This window comes from Gavia stellata, chromosome Z (assembly GCF_030936135.1).
Source record: "Gavia stellata isolate bGavSte3 chromosome Z, bGavSte3.hap2, whole genome shotgun sequence".
In the NCBI taxonomy this organism is placed as follows: domain Eukaryota; kingdom Metazoa; phylum Chordata; class Aves; order Gaviiformes; family Gaviidae; genus Gavia; species Gavia stellata.
Window position 1 is genome coordinate 39,000,326 of NC_082637.1, and position 24,010 is coordinate 39,024,335.

A 24,010-nucleotide genomic window follows, 5' to 3' on the forward strand; every position below is an offset into this window, starting at 1 on the left:
GGAATTTCCTATATTTCAACATATGCCCATTGCCTCTTATCCTGTCAGCAGGCACTATACTGACGAAAGCCAGGTCCCATCTTCCTTGCACCTGTTTGTTACTTACAGTAACAAAACTGGAAAACTCATCAAAACTCAATGCTGATCTTAAAATTAAAATAAGACGCTATTCGTAAGTATATCTCTGTGTTAACCATGTGTTACATTGCCTTATCTTTATTACATCTTCTATAATTAACTTTAAAATACATCAAGTGCTGGATATTATTAAGTTACAATACGTACACTGGTATGTCAACAACTATGTTTTCAATACCTTAAGCTAATGTCAACACCTTCAGCTATCAAGACCACAAACTCAAGCTTAACAGATACTTCAACTTTCTGGGCAGAGTTACCTCCCATGAAGTCCAGTTATTTGTTATATTTTTAAAAACATACCCATGACATAATACACATAGATTTTTTTCTTTGTATTACAGTATCATAATGGCAAAGCCTAAATCATCATCATAAGTATTTCACAATAACTAAATGGCTGTCTGTTTTCAGAAAAGCCTTCATGACTAAATGAACCATGCCATGAACTAAATCAACAATGTAAACTCTAAATAAATAATAAAAAATACATTTATATCATAATCGTCCCCAAACAACTTCTAGTAAGTCAGGCAGTCTAAGGTCACCTTTAAGTACAGAATGAAATGTGATGCAGAGTTTTCCCTCTATGAAGATTTAGCTGTAATACATGACTTTTCTCCTGTTAACATCAGATTACTGGGGGGGCGGGAAGGGGGGAGAAGGAGGAAGAAAGAATAACCCCAAAACAACATATTTCAGAAGGAGGTTAAAGAGGAGCTTTTGGTAGTGGAAAAGGGCTAAGAAAAAAGCTAAACTATTTCAAAGTATTACATTAATAACAAACTGCTTAAAATCATAGTAATCAACACTATTTTTACATATTTTACAGAAATGAAACAATACAGTAAATTCCCAAATAGTGTATTGTAAAAAGAAAGTTAGATGCCATTATTGGGAGAATCTCTTTTCTACAGTAATGCAAGGGGAAAAGAGAGCATGACAGAAATTCTAAAACAAAGGCTTTAGGCCTGCAAACACTTAAGCAAGTATGCAGCTTCATGTATACGCCTTGGAGGGTTTTACTGCTATGTTCAAGAATTTGTTATTTCAGGACCTAAGGTGTTGGGATTTTCATTGGTTTTAAGTTACAAAAAACCTGATGTTTCAAAGCAAACTAACTATGTGAATAAAGTTAATAATCTTAAAAACTAAACATTTTTGACAAATTTCTCAAAACAAGTAAAACATGCAAGTCCACTGTAGTAGCCTTTTAAGACTGCTGGAGGGGGCAGAGGGGAGGAGAGGGCTGCTAATTTTCCAAACAACATCCAGGTGTTAAAGTACAATTCTCATTGAACTCAAACTGCTGACCACAACAGCTAGCAACCTCAGTAAAGTGATTCAGACTCCTATTTAACAGAAGCTTAAGTATCAGATACCAGGATTAGTCACATACACAGCATGAACAACTTGCTTGCCAATTTTATGTATGAGACAGTGTTGTCACTGACATCACACACAGATGTTAACAGTTTTGACCTGTCCCAAAGCAGATAAAAAACTGAAATGACGTAACAAGCATGAAGCTTTTTAACACGAGGAAAAAAACATTAAAAACCTGAAATTACAACACTGATCTAGAACTAAGTAGGTGAAAGAACAATCTGCTTTTGCAAGAGGATTTCTTTATGACACTTAACTCAAATCCGCTTAAGAGCGAACTTGCACCATTTGGTTTTGCTGTGGAATGGTTTTTTCCCCCTTGGTCCCAGGAACAGGTTCTCATCTTTAGTGTCAGGTATTTTTATAGCAGGTAAAGGTATGAGGTAAGTAACAACCAATTGGATTTCATAAAGGAAATCTCCATTCTAGTTTTCCACTCATTGTCGTTTATAATCTCTTCCTCTTTGAGGTTTCAAGTTTCCTAAATTTTGCAGAAATTTCTCCCCCCAACAAATTGGTATGTTGCAGGAGAACCAATTTCACAAGCACGGCAATACTTGCAGACAGCCACAGTAGTTTCTGCTTCTCACAAGAGAGTTAATGCATGTCTGCAGATGCAGCTCTGTTAGTCAGTTCTTAAACAATTACTTGAATAAGACTGCTTTGCTTAACACTGAACAAGGAAAAATGCTAACCTTAAAGCTTCCAGTCTCCCTGTTCTACTGATGAGTTTGTGCTCACCACTTTTCCCCCATACACACCCTTCCCCTGACGGTCGGCTCTTGACAAATGCCCACAGTACACCTTCCCTCCAGAGAATGAAGGGGGAAAATACAGAAGGCTCGAGCATTTCTCCGCTTTCATTAAAATGCCCATCACTTCCCTCACCTTATCTAAGCCAACTCTAAAAGCCAGCAAAAGTCTGCAATAAGCATTTAAATTTTGAGAAATGGAAGATCAACATCAGCTAACCACTGCATACTATCCACATTTTGGACAACCAAGACCCTCTCTACCTTTATTTGCTTGCACTCTTGTTGATTCCAAAGCTATACCTTCTCAAGGTAACCAGCTTGAGAGCTTGGTAAGAGGGTTTGGTTGTACTGACATTTCATGTATTTCATTTCTGAACAGTCCAATCAATTTGTTTCCAACTATATGCTATGTTGAAAAGGAATAACTACAATTCTGCCAGAAGTGGTCAGATAAAGTTTTAAGCTTTTTGGTAAAATGCTTTACGGACAGCTGGATTTTAAGGGCTTGTATGATGGAAGTTTAAAACTTCCAATTACTTCGCTGTAACCCGAGAGGGATTGCATGCAGCACAGTACCACAACTTCAATTGTTCACTAAATAAAACGACTTTAAATAGGCCTTTTGAGAAATTGTCAGAAAATCTTTGCATCTGGCCCCATTCATATCACTACGGACCCAAGATAAGCAAATTGACCATTCTGACAGAGAAATTTTTAGACATGCCATTTAAAAAGCTTTCTCCTCCCTCACCTTGCTTAAATGAAACACCTCTGCATTCCACCTTTGCATATTAACCCTGTCCTGACGTCACCAGCTATCTCCATTGCTCAACTCTGTCCTGATGTGACACCCTGTCTTTTGAACACTGATAGCCTGGGAGCAAGCAAAAGGAGAAGGCAGCAGACTATTCTACCTGTTTGAATACTTATTGAAGCTAACAGCCACCCTTACTAAACAGAAAACAGTCCCAGTACTCGTACTTACCCTCAGCAACAGAAGCCAAGATTTTTCTCCTGTTGCTAGCGAGGCAACGAAACTTGTAATCTAAAAGATCACAGCAACTAAAAGAAGGCCACATATTTTTTCAAAAAAATATTATTTTATATAAGCATCAAGTCATGCATTCTGAGGCAGGCAGAAACATGGGAGAGGCCTCCAGACTGGTAAACACAGAAGCAAATTAGTAACCAGTTGCTGCTCTGCAATTTGGCAAGAGTATTTAGTTTTTGCCAAGCGATTGGCGCAAGTCTTCAGATTTATGTGAAGCAACAGTGTTTGCAGTACTCTAGCCCATCCAAGTCCTGCCATTGCCAGCAACCTGAAAAACACCCCATGATTCCTAAAAATGCTGCTCCTTGGCTAGAATGCTGTTGAAGGGTCACTAGATGTCTCTGACACAGTGTAACATGTGCCAGGAGCAGCACTGGAAGCATTACACCCTTAAGTCCTGCAGATTCAGGACCAAAAATTTGTTTTACTTTCTCCGATCTGGAAGATACTTTTCTGCAATAGAGGAAAGCAAGCAATTTTATTTTTTTTTTAAAAGACTTGACAGCAACTAAGAAACTCTCAACTTTAGATTTCCACCAAACTCAGGCTGATTGTATGAGTTAAGAAGTGATGAGTTATCAATAAAAACACTCACTACTAGAAATAAAAATGTTTGCACTGCTTTTACAAAATCTAGACTGTTTCCAAGTCATGATTTTCTGTAGGAAAGATGAACAGTTGTTTCAGCTTCAGTATGGATCAGTTCCTCTGTAGAGAGTGTTAAACTAGTAGTTTTGGTATACAACTGTCAAAACCATGAGATGCAGCCCAAGTCAGTGCTGGCCTCTTCTGTTTATCCATAGAGACAAACATTTAAAGAAAAAATTAGCAGTCCAGTTAAATCTATCACAGACATACCAAATCAATAGTGCTGTCACATTTTAATTACATGTCCACCTTCAACCAAAATGTGGTAAAAGCCTACTGAGTTATGAGCCTGTAGTAGAGAGAATTCTCAGAGGCAGGCAGGCAGAGCTCAGCTCCTGCATCACTGACAGACTGCAGTGTACTCTCCATCACTAGTCAGCCATTCAGTTGATGAACAGTGTTATCACTGTGCCAAGTGGAGGCTCAGGCACATCAAAGCAAGCAGCTTATCTTCAAGTATCCCTGCAGTAATCTTCATCTCTGCCATCAGTGAGTTTTGTCTCTGGAGACAGGAGATAAAAAACACTTGCTCATTTTGATCAAATACTGTAGGAAAAAAAAGACATTCGTCAGGTCATTTCCCTTCTTCCCCTGCAAATACTAAACCCAAGAAGTAGTCTGATAAATTTATTTGGGGGTTTAAGATTACCAGTCAAGAAACCAATTAGACAGTTTAAAAGCTCTCATACAAAAACAAACCAACAAAAAAAAATTCAAAGATGTACTTAGAACAAAAAAAGGAGGAACAGAGTTGCATGGATATCACAGATATATGAAGGAGTAAGCCTAGCTTTGGCACAACCACTGTAGACAGTTTCTCTTTAAACCCTTTGCTTAGTTGGGCAGTGAAATTCCCTGGAATACTACTGCATGCCTCGAATACTGGTAACCTTTCAAGCATTCAGAAAAAGAGGGAATTCACCGCTCTTCAGAATTGCCCAAACCCTTGAAATACAAGACAGACAGCTCCCTTTACTGGCCTTCCTTATCCACTGAGTAAACAGAGTATCATAGGCCACTTCAAGGAAAACGAGATGTATAATTGGAAAAAATCAAAGAAAAAAGCTTTATAAAATATTACATTTTTCTTTTTAAGTGTAAAGCAAAGCATTCAGTTATCCTTTTCTTATTACAGATCTGTGTGGTTCTATTTGGTGGTTCTATTTGGTAGATAACCTTTTGTCAGATAGAAAGAAAACTTTTCCCCAAGCTCTTTTTTTTTCCTTTGGATTTCCTTTGGATCTTAAAAATTGATACTGCATCGCCCTGTACCTGCCAAACATGCTGCAAAGTCTGCAGCACTTATAAATAAGTGAAATTTACTAAGACTATGTACAGTTCTACAGTGAGTTAAAGTTTCTTGTACATAGTCATAAGTGTCCGAGCCAAGACCATAATACATCAGCAGCAGTGCCAAAGCAACAATTATGCATTCAAGAACTCTAGGGATGTGCTTTGTTTTAACACAGTATCTCATCTTATGTGACTGCAAGCTGCCACTGAAAGAAAATCTTATTTTTCATTCCACTCTTAGCCATGCATTCCCACCTCTCCTGGTTGCAGTGGATGACACTGTAGCTCTAGAGCGAGTCAGTTCAGCCCAGGGATCCAGCAGAAAATTAACTTCTCGGAGTTCGGAGTCAGAAGCGGTAGGAGAGGCTTGGAAGTTGTTTTTTGTTGAATCAGGATGCTGGCCCAGCTTACACCAATGTCACATGGAAAACTGCAGCAGCGTGCAGACAGGAGGAAAGATGAGCCGTCCAATTTGGCAGCAGCCTGCACCCAGATCTACGACGGCATACCACATAACCGCACTCTAGTAAGCTGTTTGCTGTCTGTATGAATCTAATTGTATTCACCAGAGCTCTGAGAATAAAAATAGTTATCTAGCAGCTGGAAAGGAGAACAAACTATTTAAGTGACATACTGAGCAGCTCCAGAAGAGCTTACCTTCAGCTTTAATTAAGGCACAGTAAGACTGGCCATAAGGAGTTCAGTTTCGTAGATAAGCTCACAAGCTGCAAATCTACTATCTGCAGCTAGAGAACTTATTTTATAGATGTTTTAAAGGGATCATGTTCCTTTTTGCTTAAACTTTACACAGGAAATAATGACATAGCAGCAGCATGTTAAAAGGAGTGGTATAAACAAGACCTCTTGTAAGGAACCATTACCATTTAAAGCTTCTCAGGCACTCTTAGAGCTAAGAATAAGAATGGATGCACTTCAGATTCTTCGCCAAGAACTACACTGCATGTACAACTGCAGGATAACACATACTAGCAAATAGAAAATAAACTCCTCTGGGTGCCTCAACTAGTGCACACGGACCAAGATAAACAGAAATGCCACATTGTTCCTGGTTTAGAAACTGAGACTGAGGACAGTATGGAATGGAAAACGCAAAGGCACTACACCTGCCACATGCTGTGTACAGTTCCTTGTCCACTCTTTACACAAAGAGGAAAGACGGGAAAACTGCGACCACTGAGACCACGTGAGCACATAGAGCAGAAGATACACAGCAGATGCACCTCCTCTTCTCTAGTGAACTTGCCACCGGTCAGAGATGCCCACAAAACACAATGATCTACAGCACCTTTAACGGAATTCTATTTCAGGACATGAGCCAAGTAAGATCTCAAACACATTTATTACTAGGAACTTGTTGAAAGTCAAATGGCTATAGCATGCTGTTAGAACCAACAGCTGTAGAGTTTACCCTAGAGTTTACCCAACTGGCATATGCCAGTTGACTTTAGTGTGCCACAAGTTTGAAAGCTTCTTGAAAGACATTCAGTCTTCACTTCTTCATTGCTTCACAACTGAAAGACTTGTTATCGATTTAGAATGTAAATGAGATGAGAAACAAAAACCACTTAAGCTACACAATGTTCAAACAATCAACCACATTGCCAAGTTGCACTGAAGTTACTCGAAGTGCTAACCCTCTGAAAACACAGTTTCAATAGCAAATCACATTACAATATAAGCTATATAACAAGTTTTGCAGTTGCTCACATCTCATTGCATAGAAGTCGCTAGCTATTTGGCCTTCAACTTGGATTAACTATATGGTTTCCATTTCTGGCAAAGTTTTTCAAAAAGGAAATGGTAGAAGCATTCAATGCCATATAAAGTTCACAGCATCCAAATCCTCATCAGTTACTTTTGAGTAATCTTATCTCAGCAAAGACACTGTTAGTTCAGTGAGAAGCCCAAGAATTGAAACTCAAGCACTGCTTTGTGAGAGGGAAGATACTCACCAGCCAGGCCAAATTACAGATGTTAGCAAGACAACTCAAGTTAGGAGGCAACATTCCAACAAACATCATAAACTGATAAGAAATAGCTATGCCTTCAAAGCAAGATTTAGTTATTGAAAAACCCACAATCTATATGACAAGCTCACCTACAAATCTTAAAGTGTTTCTCCCATCTTTGATAGATGAATGTGAAAGCTAGAAACCAACTAAGGGCATAGCCAGACAACCTAAAAACCATTGAGAGGAAACAGCTTTAAATTAATAGATCTAGAATAATTTAAGACAAATCCCACAGCTTATTTATATGTTCAATCATCTCCAGACACCAAAAGACAAAGATAGCTGAGATTATTAAAAGAGAACAGTCTTTTTAGTGACAGAGTGCCACCAGTAGCAGGAAGGATGGCATTAATTCTTGAGATAAAATTTCCTTCCTTCTTAAAGTTAACAAGAATACTGTGAGATTTGCATAGGACAGGCCAGTATTAGAGGTGCCCAACCTTGTTCGTACGTTAAGTGAAGTCCAACAGTAAACAGAAGTTTCATTGCTTGTTAGACCATATTAACACTCCAACAAACATCAGTGCTTTCAAGAACTAGAGAGAGATCAGGGACAAAAAATATCAGGTGTGCCTAATCTCTAAAAATAGCTTGGATATCAGCAGGCTCACCTAGATGAACAAAAGGAAGAGCGCAGGAGCAGAACTGCTAGCCTCTGCTATGCTGAGCGTGATGTACTGGGTCACTCATTTTTCTCGGCCTCAAGTTTCCATTTTTAAGTTGGAGCGCTTCATTCTTTAACCACCTTGAACATGCTCTGCTTCATTTATAGAGTAGAGACTACTGCCAGCTAAACACTAACCACCTCAACAGTCCTCATTTTGAGGAATACTAATGCCTTGATGCCCCTGTAGTTGTAAAGTACTGGAATTTACATCAGTTAGCAAGTGGTTTTGTTACTTTCCCAACTGACAGGAAGTTCCACATCTCTTTAGACATGTAAGGAGACATGGTGACAGGTTCTCCTACCTGATATTTACACCGATGCCAAGTCACTTCTCTTTAAATGCTGCTTTTATCTAAGAAAAGATGGTCTTCCAGCACAAGCCACTGAACGTTATCTTACAGAACACTTCTTCCCTACATTGCCCCCCTACACAGCCCACTGGGATACCCCACAAACATACTCACATGTTCAGCATACTCTGTACAGCCTGAGTGAAAAGCAAGGCGAATGCAAGGAAGTTAGCGTCACCGGATGCTCCTCAACATACTGGAAAGCAGCAGAACACCCAAAAACTCCTTTGTGAGGATCCAGTGCTTCCTAACCTAACTCCTGGTTTTCAAATAAGATTGCCACACATTTCCAAGATGGCTTCTCCAAGCAACTGAGAAACTACCCTGCTAGAGAGTTTCAGGTCTGCACACTTAACTGTTAACTCATGAATGGTACCTGGACAAGTAATTCGGAGTAAGACTTTCGGAACACAGCAAGGGCATCATGCTTATATTCACAACAGAGAACGAAACTATTTCCAGTTTTCCAGAAATGAGGTCACTTGGACTACTTACTGATGCTGCTGCATAAGTTTGCATGAATTTTCCTTCTGAATTATTAGTAATCAAGTCCTTTTTAATCTGTATGTTTTGGATGATATGATCTTGTACTAAAGGAACAAACAAATGTGCAGTTTCACACTGAGAGTACAGTATTAAATATTCTTAAAGTAGACAGGGTCCTTGTTAACTTTGCTTCAATAAAGAGCTTCCTAAAACCTGTTTCCTTTTTGTTCCTTTGAGAAAGTGGAGAAGCAATTTGCATTTACAGCTTAGTTCCTGCTTCCAAAATACCCCTTTAACTTTTTTTTATTATTATTTTTATGGTGGATATAAATGGCACCAAATTGCCAAAACACAGCTATTTTCTATGCTACCTATACAAATAGGTCCGATTTCTGGCAAGCCATAAAACAATTATGGCTGAATTCCTGTAGCCCTTTGATATCCCAGCTTGCCTGTAGTGCTTCAAAGCCATCTTAGGGTGATGCTAAAAATCTAATTTCCAGAAGACACAGAGAGAAAATAAAGCATTTCAACTCCCACACGTTCAAACATGAACACACCAAAATCTTAGCACTGGGAGGATTATGTTTGAAAGTAAAGTGACTTAGAACAAACACGAACAGGTAAGATACAGACACGGTTTACATCAACACTGCCCCACAGAAGGCAGAGATACAGACAACTTGAGAAAGCAGGGCAGCGAGCATACTACACCTGCCTCTGATTTCCCAGTACTTACTGGAAGTTGGGAAGCTCATTTTCCTACTTAAGCATTCAGCTCTCACCCCTTTTTGTGTGGATGGCAAAGAAAGGGGTGGGAAATAATCATAAACAGTAAAGGGAAATGGTGAAACTACCTAAGCATGCAGAAGAAGCCAAGAAATAATCTTTCCCTTTAAGGTGCTAATATTGCCAGTAGTAAGTTTTAAATACATTGAAAGTCAACTATCACAGGTACCTGAGGATTTATATAGCTATATTTTATCTTCACGTTCTTACGCTATGAAAGGCTCCCTTCCTTTTAAAAATAGGCATCAACCTGGTGATCTCTAGCAAGGAGAAGAATCGGTCGATAAAGTGAAGTATCAAAAAAGGAAGAGTAACCTTTAATCCATTCCTTTTCCTGACACTGCCCCCCCCCCCCCCCATTCTTCTGTGGCACTTTTAAAGAAACACAGTTCTCATGATCATTTAGCATTTTGCATAATTTTTATGAAGTCCACTATTCTTAACTTTGGCAAAGAGAAGTTGCAAAAACCCTTTTAATCCCCTATCTGGCCATGGCTGGAAGGCATTTTGTACTTAGTGTATCCGTAATTTGCAGTTAAACCACTGGGACCCCCACACTGGCTTTGTGAAAACTATTACAGAAATGGTTTAGACACCACTTATTTAAGATTAATGTACAGTACAGCAGGCTGCATTAAATGTATGAAAGAACACAACCCTCTAGGGAGAGCAGGAAGAAAAGCAAGAAGTCCTATCTTCAGTGCCTGATTGCACGCCAGTCCTAAACACCCGTATTTTGCTTCAGCGTTTTTCATACAAAGATACAGATGACAGTTCTCTTTTATTGAGTACTTTTATTTTCAAATAAAGGATGTGCCAGAAACCTTCTGAGTTTAGAGTAGGTGACTGAAGCCTCAAGGCAAACACACTGATCTAATGACTGCATTAGATTAACAATAAGTGATTTTGGAAAGTAAAAAAAAAAGGTTGTTATGCCTCTATAACTACAATACGTAAAAACACATTTACAGACTACATGCATTTGATAGGCAAATACTAAATTAAGCTATTTAGCTAGCATCATTAAAAATGCATTCAAAAACCAGAGGTTAGTTTAGATTTTAATCAAGAAATTACTATTATCTAGATTTCAGGACAGACCACAGAGGAAGAAACTAAAACCAAAATGTAAGATTTTCCATTGTCTAGACACACAAATTGACAGCTTCGCAGATTTAAGCTGCTCATAAACACAAAAGAGAAACCAAACCATTTACATACTCCACCTGAAACAGGGATAGATAAGTTTTAACTGTACACTTAAAATGTCAGTCTACAAGTAGTTTATTAGTATTTCAATTCCCATAAAATTGTAGTTCAGGCATTAAGACAGAAGCATAAGGAAATATGCCTGCAGACGAAGATTAGTAGACTTACACAACTTAACTTTTGTTACAAAACCTGCAAGGTCTGCCATGGTTGTTTAACACTGCCTTTATTATACAAAAAATTCAAGGAAGTAACCTAATGTAGATCTGCTTCATAGAAACCAGTTTGTTTCTATTTAGTTTCCAGGCTATAGAAAGGATAATGAAAACAAAAATCATACTCAGTTTGACAATCTTCTTTTTGTCAAATATTAACTTATTCTCATGTACACTCAATGGAGATGTTTAGTTTGTCTAGAAAGAATTTTTTAAGTGAAAAATAAACTTTCCAGTGTGGAATGACTCAACATAAAACAACAAAGCCTGAAGCACATACTAAAATAATTGATGACTACCATTTTAAGAACAGCCTTTGATTAAGTGCAACATCCAACAGATACTTGGAGTTTTCTGAAGAACAGGCATTTAAACACAGTAGGTGCAACATATCATCTCAACTTAAAATGTTGGACAGCTACAGAATCCATGCAAAAAAAGCTGTTCATGTCTATGAAACAGTCAATATTTGTAAAAAGTGAGTGTGTGTGCACATATGAACATATGTGGTTTTGTTTATGGTGGGTTTCTTAAGTCTACCCTCCCATTAAAATCATTTGGTCATTGCTTCTCTTATGTTTGAGCTACACAAATGCTGTAATTGAATTCACACAAAACAACCTGCCCACGCGGGTCCAGCTTGAAGATCACAGGTCACTGCTGCTTCGCCGGAGTTATCTCTGATTCACCCCAGGCATGAATCAGGTTCTACTTCAGGACACCTCTGTACAGGAGAGCCTTTTTCACTATCATCTCTACTGCCTTAATGATGGACAGAGCAACTCACAGTGTGTCCAGCCACCCACTGGAAGAGCAGTGCTACGATCACACAGCAGTGCCTGCAGAAGCAAACTGAAGTGTTTTACTGTTGCTGGGCTACCTTATTTGATTTAGGTTCAAGGGCTGGTCTTGGTGTACTTGAACAAGACTGCGAAAAGGCACCCAGAGCACTTGGATCGAGTTGCTTCACAGTAGTTTACACACAAATACTTTACAGCATTTATATCAGTCAGCTGTAAGTAATTTCCTTTATTAAAAAAAAATATATCTAGGGAAGCATTATAGAAAGGATAGCACTAAAGAATAATAAAAGCCAACATCCTTATAAGAACAGATGCTAGGTAAATCTAGAAACTAGTTGAAAGGCTGCTACCTCCCCATACTTACACAGAAGAGAGAAGAGGCTAAGACCACAAGATAGAATACCTTTGTGTGTTCTAATTGCCTTTTTATTAAGCAAGGGAGTGCACTGGTTCTCACACTAAGACCAATCTCAAAAAAAAAAGTTATTCACAGTCTGAGAAGTCAAACTTCCTAGACTATCCTATTCTTCAGATAAGGATGTGCAATTAATTATTTTACTATATTGATGCTTCTATTAACCTAACTAATGAATTACTGAGTAGACTATATCTTGTGGGTAAAATACTTTTTGCTGAGAAGACATCACAGCAATATTCTGTAGAATTGGGCTAAAACCTACCTGGCTCAACTGAAAGGGGCAAAAAAAAGCCTCATCAAATTTAAGAAGTTGGACTTCCTGTTCTGGAATATTTGCTAGATACAAATGGGAGCATTTACAGCCTGGCAAATAAATAACAACTTGAGTGTCAAAAAGCTTTAAAGTCTTAACAGTACAGAAATTGTATCACAGATGAAAGCAGACCTTTGCATCTCTAAGAGACATAACCTTCAACATAGCAGCAACAAAACAGGTAAGGAACTTTCACATTACAGGGGAATTCACAAGAATAATATTTTCTCACTCCAGTATAGCATACAAAGAAATTTCTTTTAAGATTGTATTTTAAACAAAAGGCTACACAAAACAGAATGGTTATAAAACACACCTTTTGGGTTTTTTTTCCTCTCAAAAATGTATGCATATGCTTTCTAGATACTACTTTCATCATTAGATTCTATCTTCATTCCTTGCCACGGCTCACCATTTTTGAGATAAACTGTAGTTTACCTGTTGGGGTTTTTTTTTGTTTTGGGCAAGGCCAGTTAACTATACTAGTACAACTGTAGTTCCATCCTCTGGCCAGCTACTGAATTTAGGGAACAACTTGCATAACTGCTTTTGGCGTTCAGTCTTCAAACACACCAAAACGCTTCCACAGCTTTCCACCTCACTTCCCAGAACTCCAGGAGCTGGGCTGTGGAGTGCAGCACGTACTTGGTTGGTGGCCAGCAAAACAAAACCCCCAAGCCCTGGGAGAGTGCAGACGGTGTGCAGATCCAGGGCAGTACCTCCAGTTTCTAAGTAGTCCCCTAATGAAAGGCAGCAACTGGGTATTGGCTGGAAAAGGCTGGGCATTGGATCTGGCTAAAAAGAACAAATCCATGCTTATTAGGGTCCGCTTATTTCCCCAAGTAGAAGTTTACATTCCCACAGAGGCAAAACACCACAACACTGGCTCAAAAAACATAACAAGGGCATGCTGTTCTTGGAAAAGTGGAAGCTCTTCAGCTTTATATGTTTAGGGGTATTTAAAGAAATACTTTAGAATAGTTCTAACGAAGTAATTTTCCTTAAGATCTTTTCATACAAACAGATTTGAGACTGTTTTCTATCCCACTAATATGGTAGTACACATTTCAATATACTTGATTCTTTCATGCGGTTTTGTATTTCCTTGCAGTAGTCTTAAATCATTTTGAGTCACCAAGTGCATCCAGAAATACAGTGTGCCCCTAGGTTGGGCAAGCAAAAGAAAAAAACAAAAACAACCTACGAAACAAAAACCCAACCCCGACAAAATAAATAATCAGGCAGTATCCTAGTTCAAAAAAAAACACCTGCCCTTGAATATTATGCCAGACCTATGCATCTCCACAGTCAGAGAGCACAAAAGATTTCAAATTCTACTTCTCTCCTGCTTTTCAGTAAAGCATGATGTTAGCGTCGTGATGACTTACAAACAGCCATTCTGTAAACGGTTTTACCAAATGCTTCAATAAAATATTCACTTGGAATTTACAGTATGTAAGACAAAATGTGCAAGTACTTTTTTCTGTTAATTATAGAACCTCGTACTGGATTTTAAGAGGAATTCAAATGCTATTCACCCATTAGTATTTATCAGTCAAAAAATTCCTCAAGAAAACTTCTGCCCTCCACTACCAGAAAGGCTGTTCTAACAGCAAATATTTTTGGACCTGCCCTTTTTCCCCACACACATGATGGAAAACATCACATTTGCTGGCCTGCAGCCCTCAATATCAAGTAGTTCTGTCTCAATTGAATCTCAGCATTACTTCTTTCTGGATCATTTGCCCTTTAAAGTTAACACATGAAAAGTAAAATAATGTCTCCCTCTAAGTATACAAAAAAGTCCTCAACTTCCCTCACAAGCCTACAAATGCAGAGCACCTTGTCTGTCAATCCTTGTTTCAATATCTAAGTTATGTCCTCACTACTTCTATCTAGAATGAGGAAAAGTATTAGTGTCTCATTGAGTCAGGTGCAGTTTTTCTGCATAAGCTTTAGAACAGCAGGCACAAATAGTAAATTTAGACTTACTACAAACCACTCAGTATCCTAACAGTAATCAGCAAAACCAATCCATCTGACATTTCTTGCTCAGCTGTCCTTTTTTTGTTATGTGTAATAATACAGTTTGCACTACAATCTCTGCCATCATAACCACCTGAAAACAGAAATCTTGGTATTTACCCTCATGAGCAAGATTCCATAACACACATCCTACTGTATAGGCATATGCTTTTTTAGATAGAATTATGGACAAGTTAGTGAAGCCATACAAAGCCAATTCATTTGCATCAACCACTAAAGAACACGTCTGAATTGTACTTAAGAGAAATTAGATTTGATCTCTCATTTACATCATGTTACAGCTGTGAGACCTCTGTTGCCACAATCTGCCACAGATTTTAAAATCAAACTCGACCAGCACCACTGGGCTCATTTGGAGAGCTCAAAGAAACAAACCTGAACTCCTCAAGAGAACCAGAGCCAGTGCAGAAGCTCAGAGCAGGATTAACAGCATGATACAGCCTGTAGCTGGCAAGCAAGGGAGAGAGTTCAGCGCTGATGCTCTGCCTAGGAACACCGTCACAATAATGCTGACGAGAAACTCTGATGACTGATTCTGCCTGGTACTAACAGTCTCGTCCACTAATATTGTTTAAAATAAATGGCATCCCAGAAGAGTTAATGATTATAACTTCTTTAAACAGTTACTGAATAACAGGTTTTACCCAGCAGTGTTCAGTTTTTTTAATTATTTTCTACATTGCAAAAAAACGGTATTTTAGCTGTATCCTTTAATAGTAGGCAGTATAATATATTTAATTTTAAATCTCTGTGTGGGGATTTACTTTAAGTAAGCACAGAAATATTTTAAATACCAGCCTGTTCTTCCTCCCCTTTATGTACTAGAAAGCACAACAAAAAGCCAACAGCCATACAAAACAACATTTTCAATTAGAAGCTAAGTGTTTTGTGACAATATGAGAAACCATGATTTTCATACGCATATACTGAAGTGCTAGAATTTGACCTTTACATTGTTTTCATATATACCTATCAATCACTACTGGGAAGGGAAGAAACAGAATGATCACACATGAAGTAAACTCTGCTGGTTTAAAAGTGCAGGTGTGCATCTTAAGAATCACAAAAATTAATGTAGTCAACAGCCTACAGAGTTAATTCTGGCTCAAACCTTTACAAATTAATTTGTGCTTTCCACACCCATCACAAGTACTATCAATAGGTTTTGCAGGTTGCAACTATCAAGTTGTCAGTCTTTTCCACAGATTATACCAGAACAAAGGAGAGAATAACCCTCTCCAAAACCTGAATTTAAAAAACAAAACACCCAAACCCAACATACGAGAAAACAACCCTAAGCATACTGCACAGCATTTTTACAAGAACAGCCATCATACCTTGATCAGTACCACAAAAAAAAAACACAAATCGAATTTCCAAGATTTCACAGCTTACTAATACAGCACTGAAAAATCTTAACAGACATAATTACACCTGCAGTTCAGATTGTCTAACCTGTAATACTAAATACATTGTTTAAAGATTTCTTACATACTTATTTTTCTAAGGGTAAAAACTGCACCGAAGTAAACAGAGTAACAACAATAAACAGCAATCAAATAACACAGCTGTTTTCATTTTCTCAAATAAACACTACAAAATTTAACCAACTACTGATTTAAACATTTTGAGGTATCTCCCCCCTCATCTTACTAAAGAAGCAACAGAGCTGATCTTAACACACCAGAACCTGGCTTTCTGTACTTCGAGTGAGTATTATTCTACAGCTATCCAAAAAGTCTTGTGTATAATAGCCCTGAAACTGGATTTGATTTCCTACCATCTAAAAATCCGCAAGATCTACAATCACAGAGTATTAATACTGTAGCTTTAGAAAGATGTAACCCTAACTTCTTAAAACTAAAAATACCATATTAGCAAATAAATGCTATTCAAAGTTAACTTAATATGAAATAAATAATCTAGGTTCATCTTTTAAGAGTTAAGAAACGAGTGTCAGAACTGACTGGCAGTTCTGACAGAAAATCAGCATTTGCACTTGCAGAAACACAGAATCACTAAGGTTGGAAAAGACCTGTAAGATCATCAAGTCCAACCTTAAAAAAAAACCCACACCACCAACCCACCCAACACCACACAGCAACATGCCCATCAAGCCACACAGGGACAACACACTGGCAGGGAGAGGAAATCTAGCCTAAACTAGACATCCCATGCAGGAGAATGATAAAAAGCACGCACTGAACACATAAACCACACAATTAAACCACACAAATAAATGTGCAAGTAAGTAAACTTGAAGAACTGTAAGTTTGTGACAGTGGAGGACGTAGCAGCCTTGTTATTCACATGTCTCGTCACACTGAGGTACAGTCACTGCATGTCTTGAGGAAGTGTAAGAGCCCATTGCCACACTTCAGTCTGCATTTAACTTCATTTCAGTTGGATGCAATGCAAGTGTTCACAGACAGCAAATCACTTATGATGGAAAGGCATCATCAGATTTGTAGCCTCATAAAACAGATGTATACTGCACAATCTAGGAATTAAGTCCTCAGTACACTGTATACTTCTAAATAAAGCATAAGCATTGACATGGAATGCCATCATTTTTAGAGACATACCAGGGAGGGGAAATTATTAGAAACAGGTTTTCCTATACAGGTAGCATCTTACCAAAGCCACCAATCATTTACTGATGGCACTCATGTGAAGATGAAACTTGATAGCTTCCCTAACATTCAAACTCTTCTCACTCTCTTTGAAAGAGAAAACTGTGAAATGCCATTGTGATTTCCATCAGGCTGAATTAGAAAGTGCACCTGAAAACACATGTGTACTCTCCAAGCTATTCAGCCTCTTATTGAAGAGGTAACAACATTAGGTCTCAAAAGTTTCCTGTTAAACAAATGAAATTCTTCACTAGACATCAGAAGTCTCATTTGGCTGCAGCTAAAATCCACTGTTGAGCAAAACCATGCCCAATAACACAACCATTTTTTAACTGAAGTAACACCATCTGACCTAAAAGATGCAGTACCAAACCTGTATCTGTAAGACATGGAAAAAATAAACTCCCACATGCCTATCATACCTAGAGGGTTAGGCTTAGGCAAAATTTAAGAGGGTAAAAAAAACCCAACCAAAACAGACCTACAATTAACCTAAGCTATTCTTCTTACAAGTGTAGCTAAATATTCTACTAAAATATCCAGCAGAGAACTGTTGGATCAACTTTATTGATCTTGACCATCTGCCTGTGGTTGTTGGTAACAAAGGGAAAACTCAAGTCATATGGTAAGAATCTGCTTCTGAGTCCCTATCCTCACACCACTCAATTTACTGAAATTAATAGAGAATTAAGTCTCTCATTGAATTTAAATGGAGCAGGGACAGACTTTTTTTCTTTGTTTTACATATAGTATTTAAAAAAGTTGCCAAAAGAAAACAAAAATTAAGCAAGAGTGAGATAATATTGTTTGGTCATTTTCTCCAAAGTTTTACAAGACAAAATGCAAGCTACTAAAAGAAGCAGCATTTGCATTGTGGTCAACACATTAATAAAATGGGGCTAGGAAAGGAATGAAACATTAAGGATCTTCTTTCCCCTCCCTTCCACTGATGTGCCTCCTAGCACAGCAAAATATTCAAAAAGCAAATAAAAAAAATTAAAAAAAAATCACGAAGTAACCAAGGGAGAAATGCATCATTTTTCCTAATAAAAGTTCATTCTAACACATTTCACTGATTTTCTTGGTAAGCGTATAATCACTAAATACTTCTAGGGACCTTCATGAAGCATTTTTACAGCCAAAATATAGATAGATCACTAGAGACTGTTTTATAATATAGTATGAGATGTGCTTTCACAAGAGGATTAAGCTGTCACTGTAAAAAACGTTGTCTAAATTTTAACATTCCTCTAAAGCAGACCAAAACATCTCCATGGAGGAGCCTATCTACATGTTGAAACTGCACAAATCTGTTCATCACAAGTTGAGCAACTGATGCAGTCAACTTAGTTCAGTTTTTGTACAATGAATCCAAATGCACAGAAGCAGAATTTGATTGGAATTTTTTCATTTCAAGGTAGTGTATAGGGCACAAAAAAGCCCTGAGATGTAATTTTTTGAATCAAAAAGAAGTTTCCCCTTTATAAATAACATTCTGCATACTGTATTAGGGTTTATCTACAGATACTTATGCTATAAGCATTGTTCCCCTCAGCTCCGCAGAGGAAAGCAACACCTCCCATTTTTTAAGTTACAACATTCCAGTGTCCAAACTGCCATTTTCATAGTGAGTAAGTTATTAGCACAGAAATATTAGCCCATCCCTTTTTTACAAGAACTTAGTTTGTCAAAATGCACCCCTGATTAATAGAAACTCAACCATTCAGGCCACCCTAGTTTAAATGTAGTTTTTGACCTGTACTTATAATTAGTCATTGAAACACAAGAGATTCATTTCCTTATCCAACTGAAATACTGTAAGACAAATAGTAAGTTGGGCTACTGTTGCAGAGTACCAACATTGATTAGATAAGGTAAAGAAAATATTTCTATAAACTGTTTAGCAAGTCAGACTGTTGTTGCAGAGCACCAACATTCATTAGGTAAGAAGAGGAAGAAAATGCTTATACATTGCTTAGCATCCAAAGAAACCGTGCGACACATAATCAGACAATAGCAACAGCTCCTCTTTAGAAGGCAGTATTGAAGCAGATCAAAACTAACCATAACCTGGCAACAAATCTCATTCCATAGACATGCTTTAAAATACTGCACTTCTACACACAGCACTACTTTCTTCACATGAATAATGAAAAGTAAGCAACACATGCTTTGAAATAAATTTAGAATTTGAGAAATTCACCATGTCTTTGCTTAACAAATTTACATCAGCATCACGAAGCGAACAAGATTTGAAAACTGGTATTTGTGATTGCACAGTGATTTTGGAGAGCTTTTGTCTTGCAAATTCCACTGAAAACTAAGTCTGGGCATGAGTCTACTTTCTTTAACCTGACAAGTAGTCCTGTAGCCACCCACCATGAAAGTACTTATGGAAGTCAGATGGCAGGAGCAGGCCATTAAATGGGAAGGCACAGGGAACCAGTCACTGCAAATGCCTGTATGCTCCACTGTGCAAGGATAAACTGAAGCACTCAGACACCGTAAGACAAAAGAAAACAATAAAACCGCTGCCAAGCTCAAGCTTTTAAAGGTGAGACACAGTCAAAGATGAAGGAGACTATTTGATTAGGTCACTGTAGCTTACCTACACTCTGTTCCCTATTAGTCACCACCACCTTCCCATCCTATCTACACATACAAAGCAACCTGCTCTGCGCTCCAATGACAGAACACTGTTCCTAGCTACATTTCCACCTTAAAACTGACGCAACTTTGGGGTACAGGACCCTGCTTGCTCTGCGGCAGCTATTAGTAGAACAAACACCTGGACACGCCTTTGCAAACTTACCACCGACCTCTAGTATTTCCATAATCCTTAGTATAGCCAGAAGAGATAAGCAAAGCCAGAGTTATAACCAGCAAACTGTCAGTTTATCCAGCTATTCTCATAAATGTGCAAAGCAAATGCACTCAAAGTAATTAATTTCCCTTGCTAATCTTGACATTTGGAATGACCATGCCCCTAATAAAAAGTAATCTAGCAACAGAAACACATTATGAGCTAATAACGCCTATGATAGCCTACCCGTTTATTATTTTCAAATTGATCTGTGAGGTCAACAGATAGACTTAATGAATTAAAACTTTTTCTAGCAAGCATACATGTTAGAGCAGCCATTCACAGCATGAATCCAGAGAGGAAAAGATCACTTATCAGAGAGCTAAGTGTTATTATGGCTAGTCAGTATACCAGTACTCACTTTTCCTAAGTATTTCACATCTACTTCAGCTTGCTAATACCAAGGCTCAGGATTAGTTTGAGAACTTACCGAGTATCTCCAAGTGATAAGTTACCTTACACTAAAATAATGACTTTTATAACTTACTCTGAAGTGATGGAAAACAGGTAGTTTGACTAATGCTACAAGCATCCATATAATGTCCATTAAATATGCAACACTTAAGATACGACCCTGAAGGCCATCTGAGGTCAAATCAAACTAAGAGCACTGATTTACAAAGCCAAGAAAACCTAGAATATTTCTGTCAAAAATTTTAACTGTATTTGCAAACTAGGAAGACAAACGAAACCCTCCCATTTACAAGGCACCCATCACCACCATTCTTTTAAACATTTATGAACAGCAGAAAATATACTAGGTAATTCACGCATAGATCACTCTTGGCAACACAATGCTCATCTTTCCCCACTGTGATTTCAGGGGCCTGAAATTTCTTCAGCACCTATTTTTCACTCATTGCCCTAGTTTTAGAACGCTAGGCAAAGCCCAGAAGTCAAGTGAGTGCTCACCATCTGAGCTTATGCTCTGCTGGATGGGAGCGGCTGCAGTGTTCTCCTACAATTCAAGTCGTGTGCAATCACAGTATGACAAGTCCCCTCCCAAGCTATATAAGCTGGCATCTTTCCCAGCAGTTGCCACATCATGAAAATGATGCATACAAATAAAACCTCAAAATAAACACTTTTAAAACAATGGCTTAAATGACTGCATAACTAAATTCAGCAGCTGGAGACACAAAGCACTCCCAGTGGCAAACCATGCATCTTTCACTTGCAAAAGTCCTAAAATATATTCCTATTAGCAAGCTCCACATCACACCTAGCAACCAACAACCCCCAAGTCTGGGCTGCAGAATCATGTTCCCTGAGGCCAGCCAACAACAAGTAAATAAATAAAGCATGGCTAATAACAGCAAAGAACATCAAAAACACCCCCTATGCAGTCAGAGCTTCAAAGTATTAAACGTACTTTCTGCCACGGATTTCAATACATCATCTAAGCTCATCTATTTAGACTACTCAGACCTGTTCTCAGGAGTTGCTCTGCCAAACTATTTAGATTGACTTAAAGTCATGGTTTTCTGTACAAGAAACAGAAGAAAACAGGAGAAAGACTCTACAGTAGAAATGGGGCAATTTAATTCACCAGAAACACTGCAGTATTATATACGACCCACTGAAAACTGTGCAGTACTGTGCTGGTTTACGGTAGACCTAAAAATGTATCAACTCTATGATTATAAAAGGGAATTAACAGCTTATACTTTAGAAGATAATATCAGCAGTTGAAATACTGAAGTTCTTAAATTCCATTGCTTAAGGGAAGGAAAATATTCTAGAAGAAACACAGTAATTGATGTAAAAAGGTCACAGCTTGGTATCTTCAAACAGAGCAACACTAAATCAAAATACACATTTTTACCTTACCACAAAAAAAACTTTTTTATCCCAACACTGAGAAATTTCCTGTTTTTTGCTCCCTGAACATTCAATTTTTCCCCACCTAGCCATAAGCAGAGAGGATTTATTATAATGTTGTTCTAAGGAACTGCACGAGTTCTAGGATGCCAAAAAGATTACAGATCAAATGAAAGATAATTTCCAACATTGTGTCTGCATAGATAAATAAACCTGTTCATTTACTTAATTTGTACTGTTACCTCTACTAATCCAACTACAACAATCAGGGCAGTAAGGGCTCGGGAATCAGCTCTGAAAACAAAACGCTTCTCGTACCTCTCCCATCCCAACTTACAAGCGTACGTATGCAAGACACATACACACCTTTCAAGAAGTTTTCATGTACTTAGGAAACGCTGAAGCCCGGACAATGGACTAGAGAACGAAGCAAGAAGCTAACTGCTGCGGGAGTCCAAACACAAGTACCAAAACTGGAGCAGGAACACATTTCCAGATATCCCTGTCCCAGTCAGACATTTAGTACATTGGGAGAAAGCAACACCAGCCAGAAGCAAGCAACACGTAGGCAAAAACCTCCGATGCAGGCCTACCCCGAGACAGAAGCCAGCCCCACGCTACCGACAAGTGAGAAAGACCGTGAGGAGCAGGACCCAGACCCACGGCTGGCCCGGGCTCTGCGGCTGCGGGCAGCCGCGAATGGAGATCCCCGCGGCAGCAAGTGCGGGAGAGGGGAAGGGGCAGAAAGGAGACCGCCCCCCTCCCCGCCGACCTCGGGCGGTCCCAAGGGGGTCGGGACAAGGGCCACCGGCAGCCCACCACGGCGCTGACGGCCGCTTTTGTTCTTCACGGAGACCGGCACAGACCCGTCCGCTGCGCCCGCTCCGCGCCGGCTTGGAAGCGCTCAGCTCGGGGGGAGACCCCGCCACCTGCCGCCCGGCGCCGGGGAGGCCGCCGGCAGCGGGAGCAGGAAGCCGGTCCCGTCGGGGCGGCCCGCGGCGGGCCCTACCTACCTCTTTTCGGCCTGGGGAAGCTCTCGTGCAGATGAAAGACGACTTTCTCCACAAAGTGCTGAATGTTGCTGTGCTCGGGCCCTCTAACAAACACCATCCAGTCGTGTGTGAAGCCCTCCACGGTGGGTTTCTTCCTGACCTGGGCTCGGTGACCCAGCTCCAGCTTCACCTGGACGGCACACTGTGGGGGGAAGACACAGGGAGCGCCCGGTGAGCGCCCGAAGAAGCGGGGCTGGGCGGGCGGCCGAGGGGAACCATGAACCCGGCAAGAGGAGCAAAAATAGAAAGGCACCACAGCAACCCTGCAACAAAAAACCGGCCCTACAGGCGAGGGCGTAGAAGAGCTCTCGCTGCCACAGGGAAGACGCGGGGAAGCGCGGCCGCCGGCCCGCGGTGCCGTCCTGCGGGCGCGGGCAGCCGGGGGCCGCTGTCAGGGACTCACCGTCCCCCCTCCCGGCGTCTCCGCGCTCGGCGCCCCTGGTGCGGCGACAGGAACATGGCTGAGGCGACACCCGCCGCCTCCCTTCGGGTGCGTGCGTGCGTGCTCTGTGCCGCTGCCGGGAGCGGCGGGGAGGCAGCGGGACGCAGGGAAAGCCGCACGCAAAGAGGAATTCCCCGTCACGCCAACCCCTTCCCGGCGGCGAGCACACGGCCACGCCGAACAGCGCGGAGCGGAGGCGGCGGGTCCACGGTACTCACCGAGCTGGCCATGCCTGCGGCGCCGGTTGCACTGAGGCGCTCGCTCCTGTCCCCCGCCCCCACTCCGCTGCGCTAATTCATGAAGACGTGGAGGCGATGGCAGGCGCGCAGAGGAGCGGCGGGCGGGCGGCGGACATCCTCTGCCTCGCTGCTGCTGCTGCTGCTCCCGCTGCCGCTGCGGCCTCCGCCGCCTCCTCCCCTCCCTCGCACCGCACCGACCCCGCGGCAACGCCGGCCTCACCGCTCGCCCCGGCCCCGCCGGCTGGATGAACGCCCGCCGCGCATGCGCGTTGTCGGCAGGACTGACACCGAGACACAGACATAACAGTATGCGGAGGGGGGCGGGCACCGGGGCGGCGCGGTCAGCCAATGGCCCGCGGC

General features: G+C 40.2%; 1 protein-coding gene across 1 annotated transcript in view; it reads right to left on the reverse strand.

The window, feature by feature from the left end:
- The window catches only part of MLLT3 (MLLT3 super elongation complex subunit), a 138,322-nt gene extending 114,662 nt beyond the window's left edge, over positions 1-23,660 (reverse strand). The window contains exons 1-2 of the mRNA XM_059833848.1: positions 23,630-23,660; positions 22,931-23,111 (exon numbers count right to left, since the gene is read on the reverse strand). Of these exons, the coding sequence (XP_059689831.1) occupies positions 22,931-23,111; positions 23,630-23,641 (193 nt within the window). The 5' untranslated portion in view covers positions 23,642-23,660. The remainder of the gene's footprint in view (positions 1-22,930; positions 23,112-23,629) is intronic.
- Between the last annotated feature and the right edge of the window lie 350 nt (positions 23,661-24,010).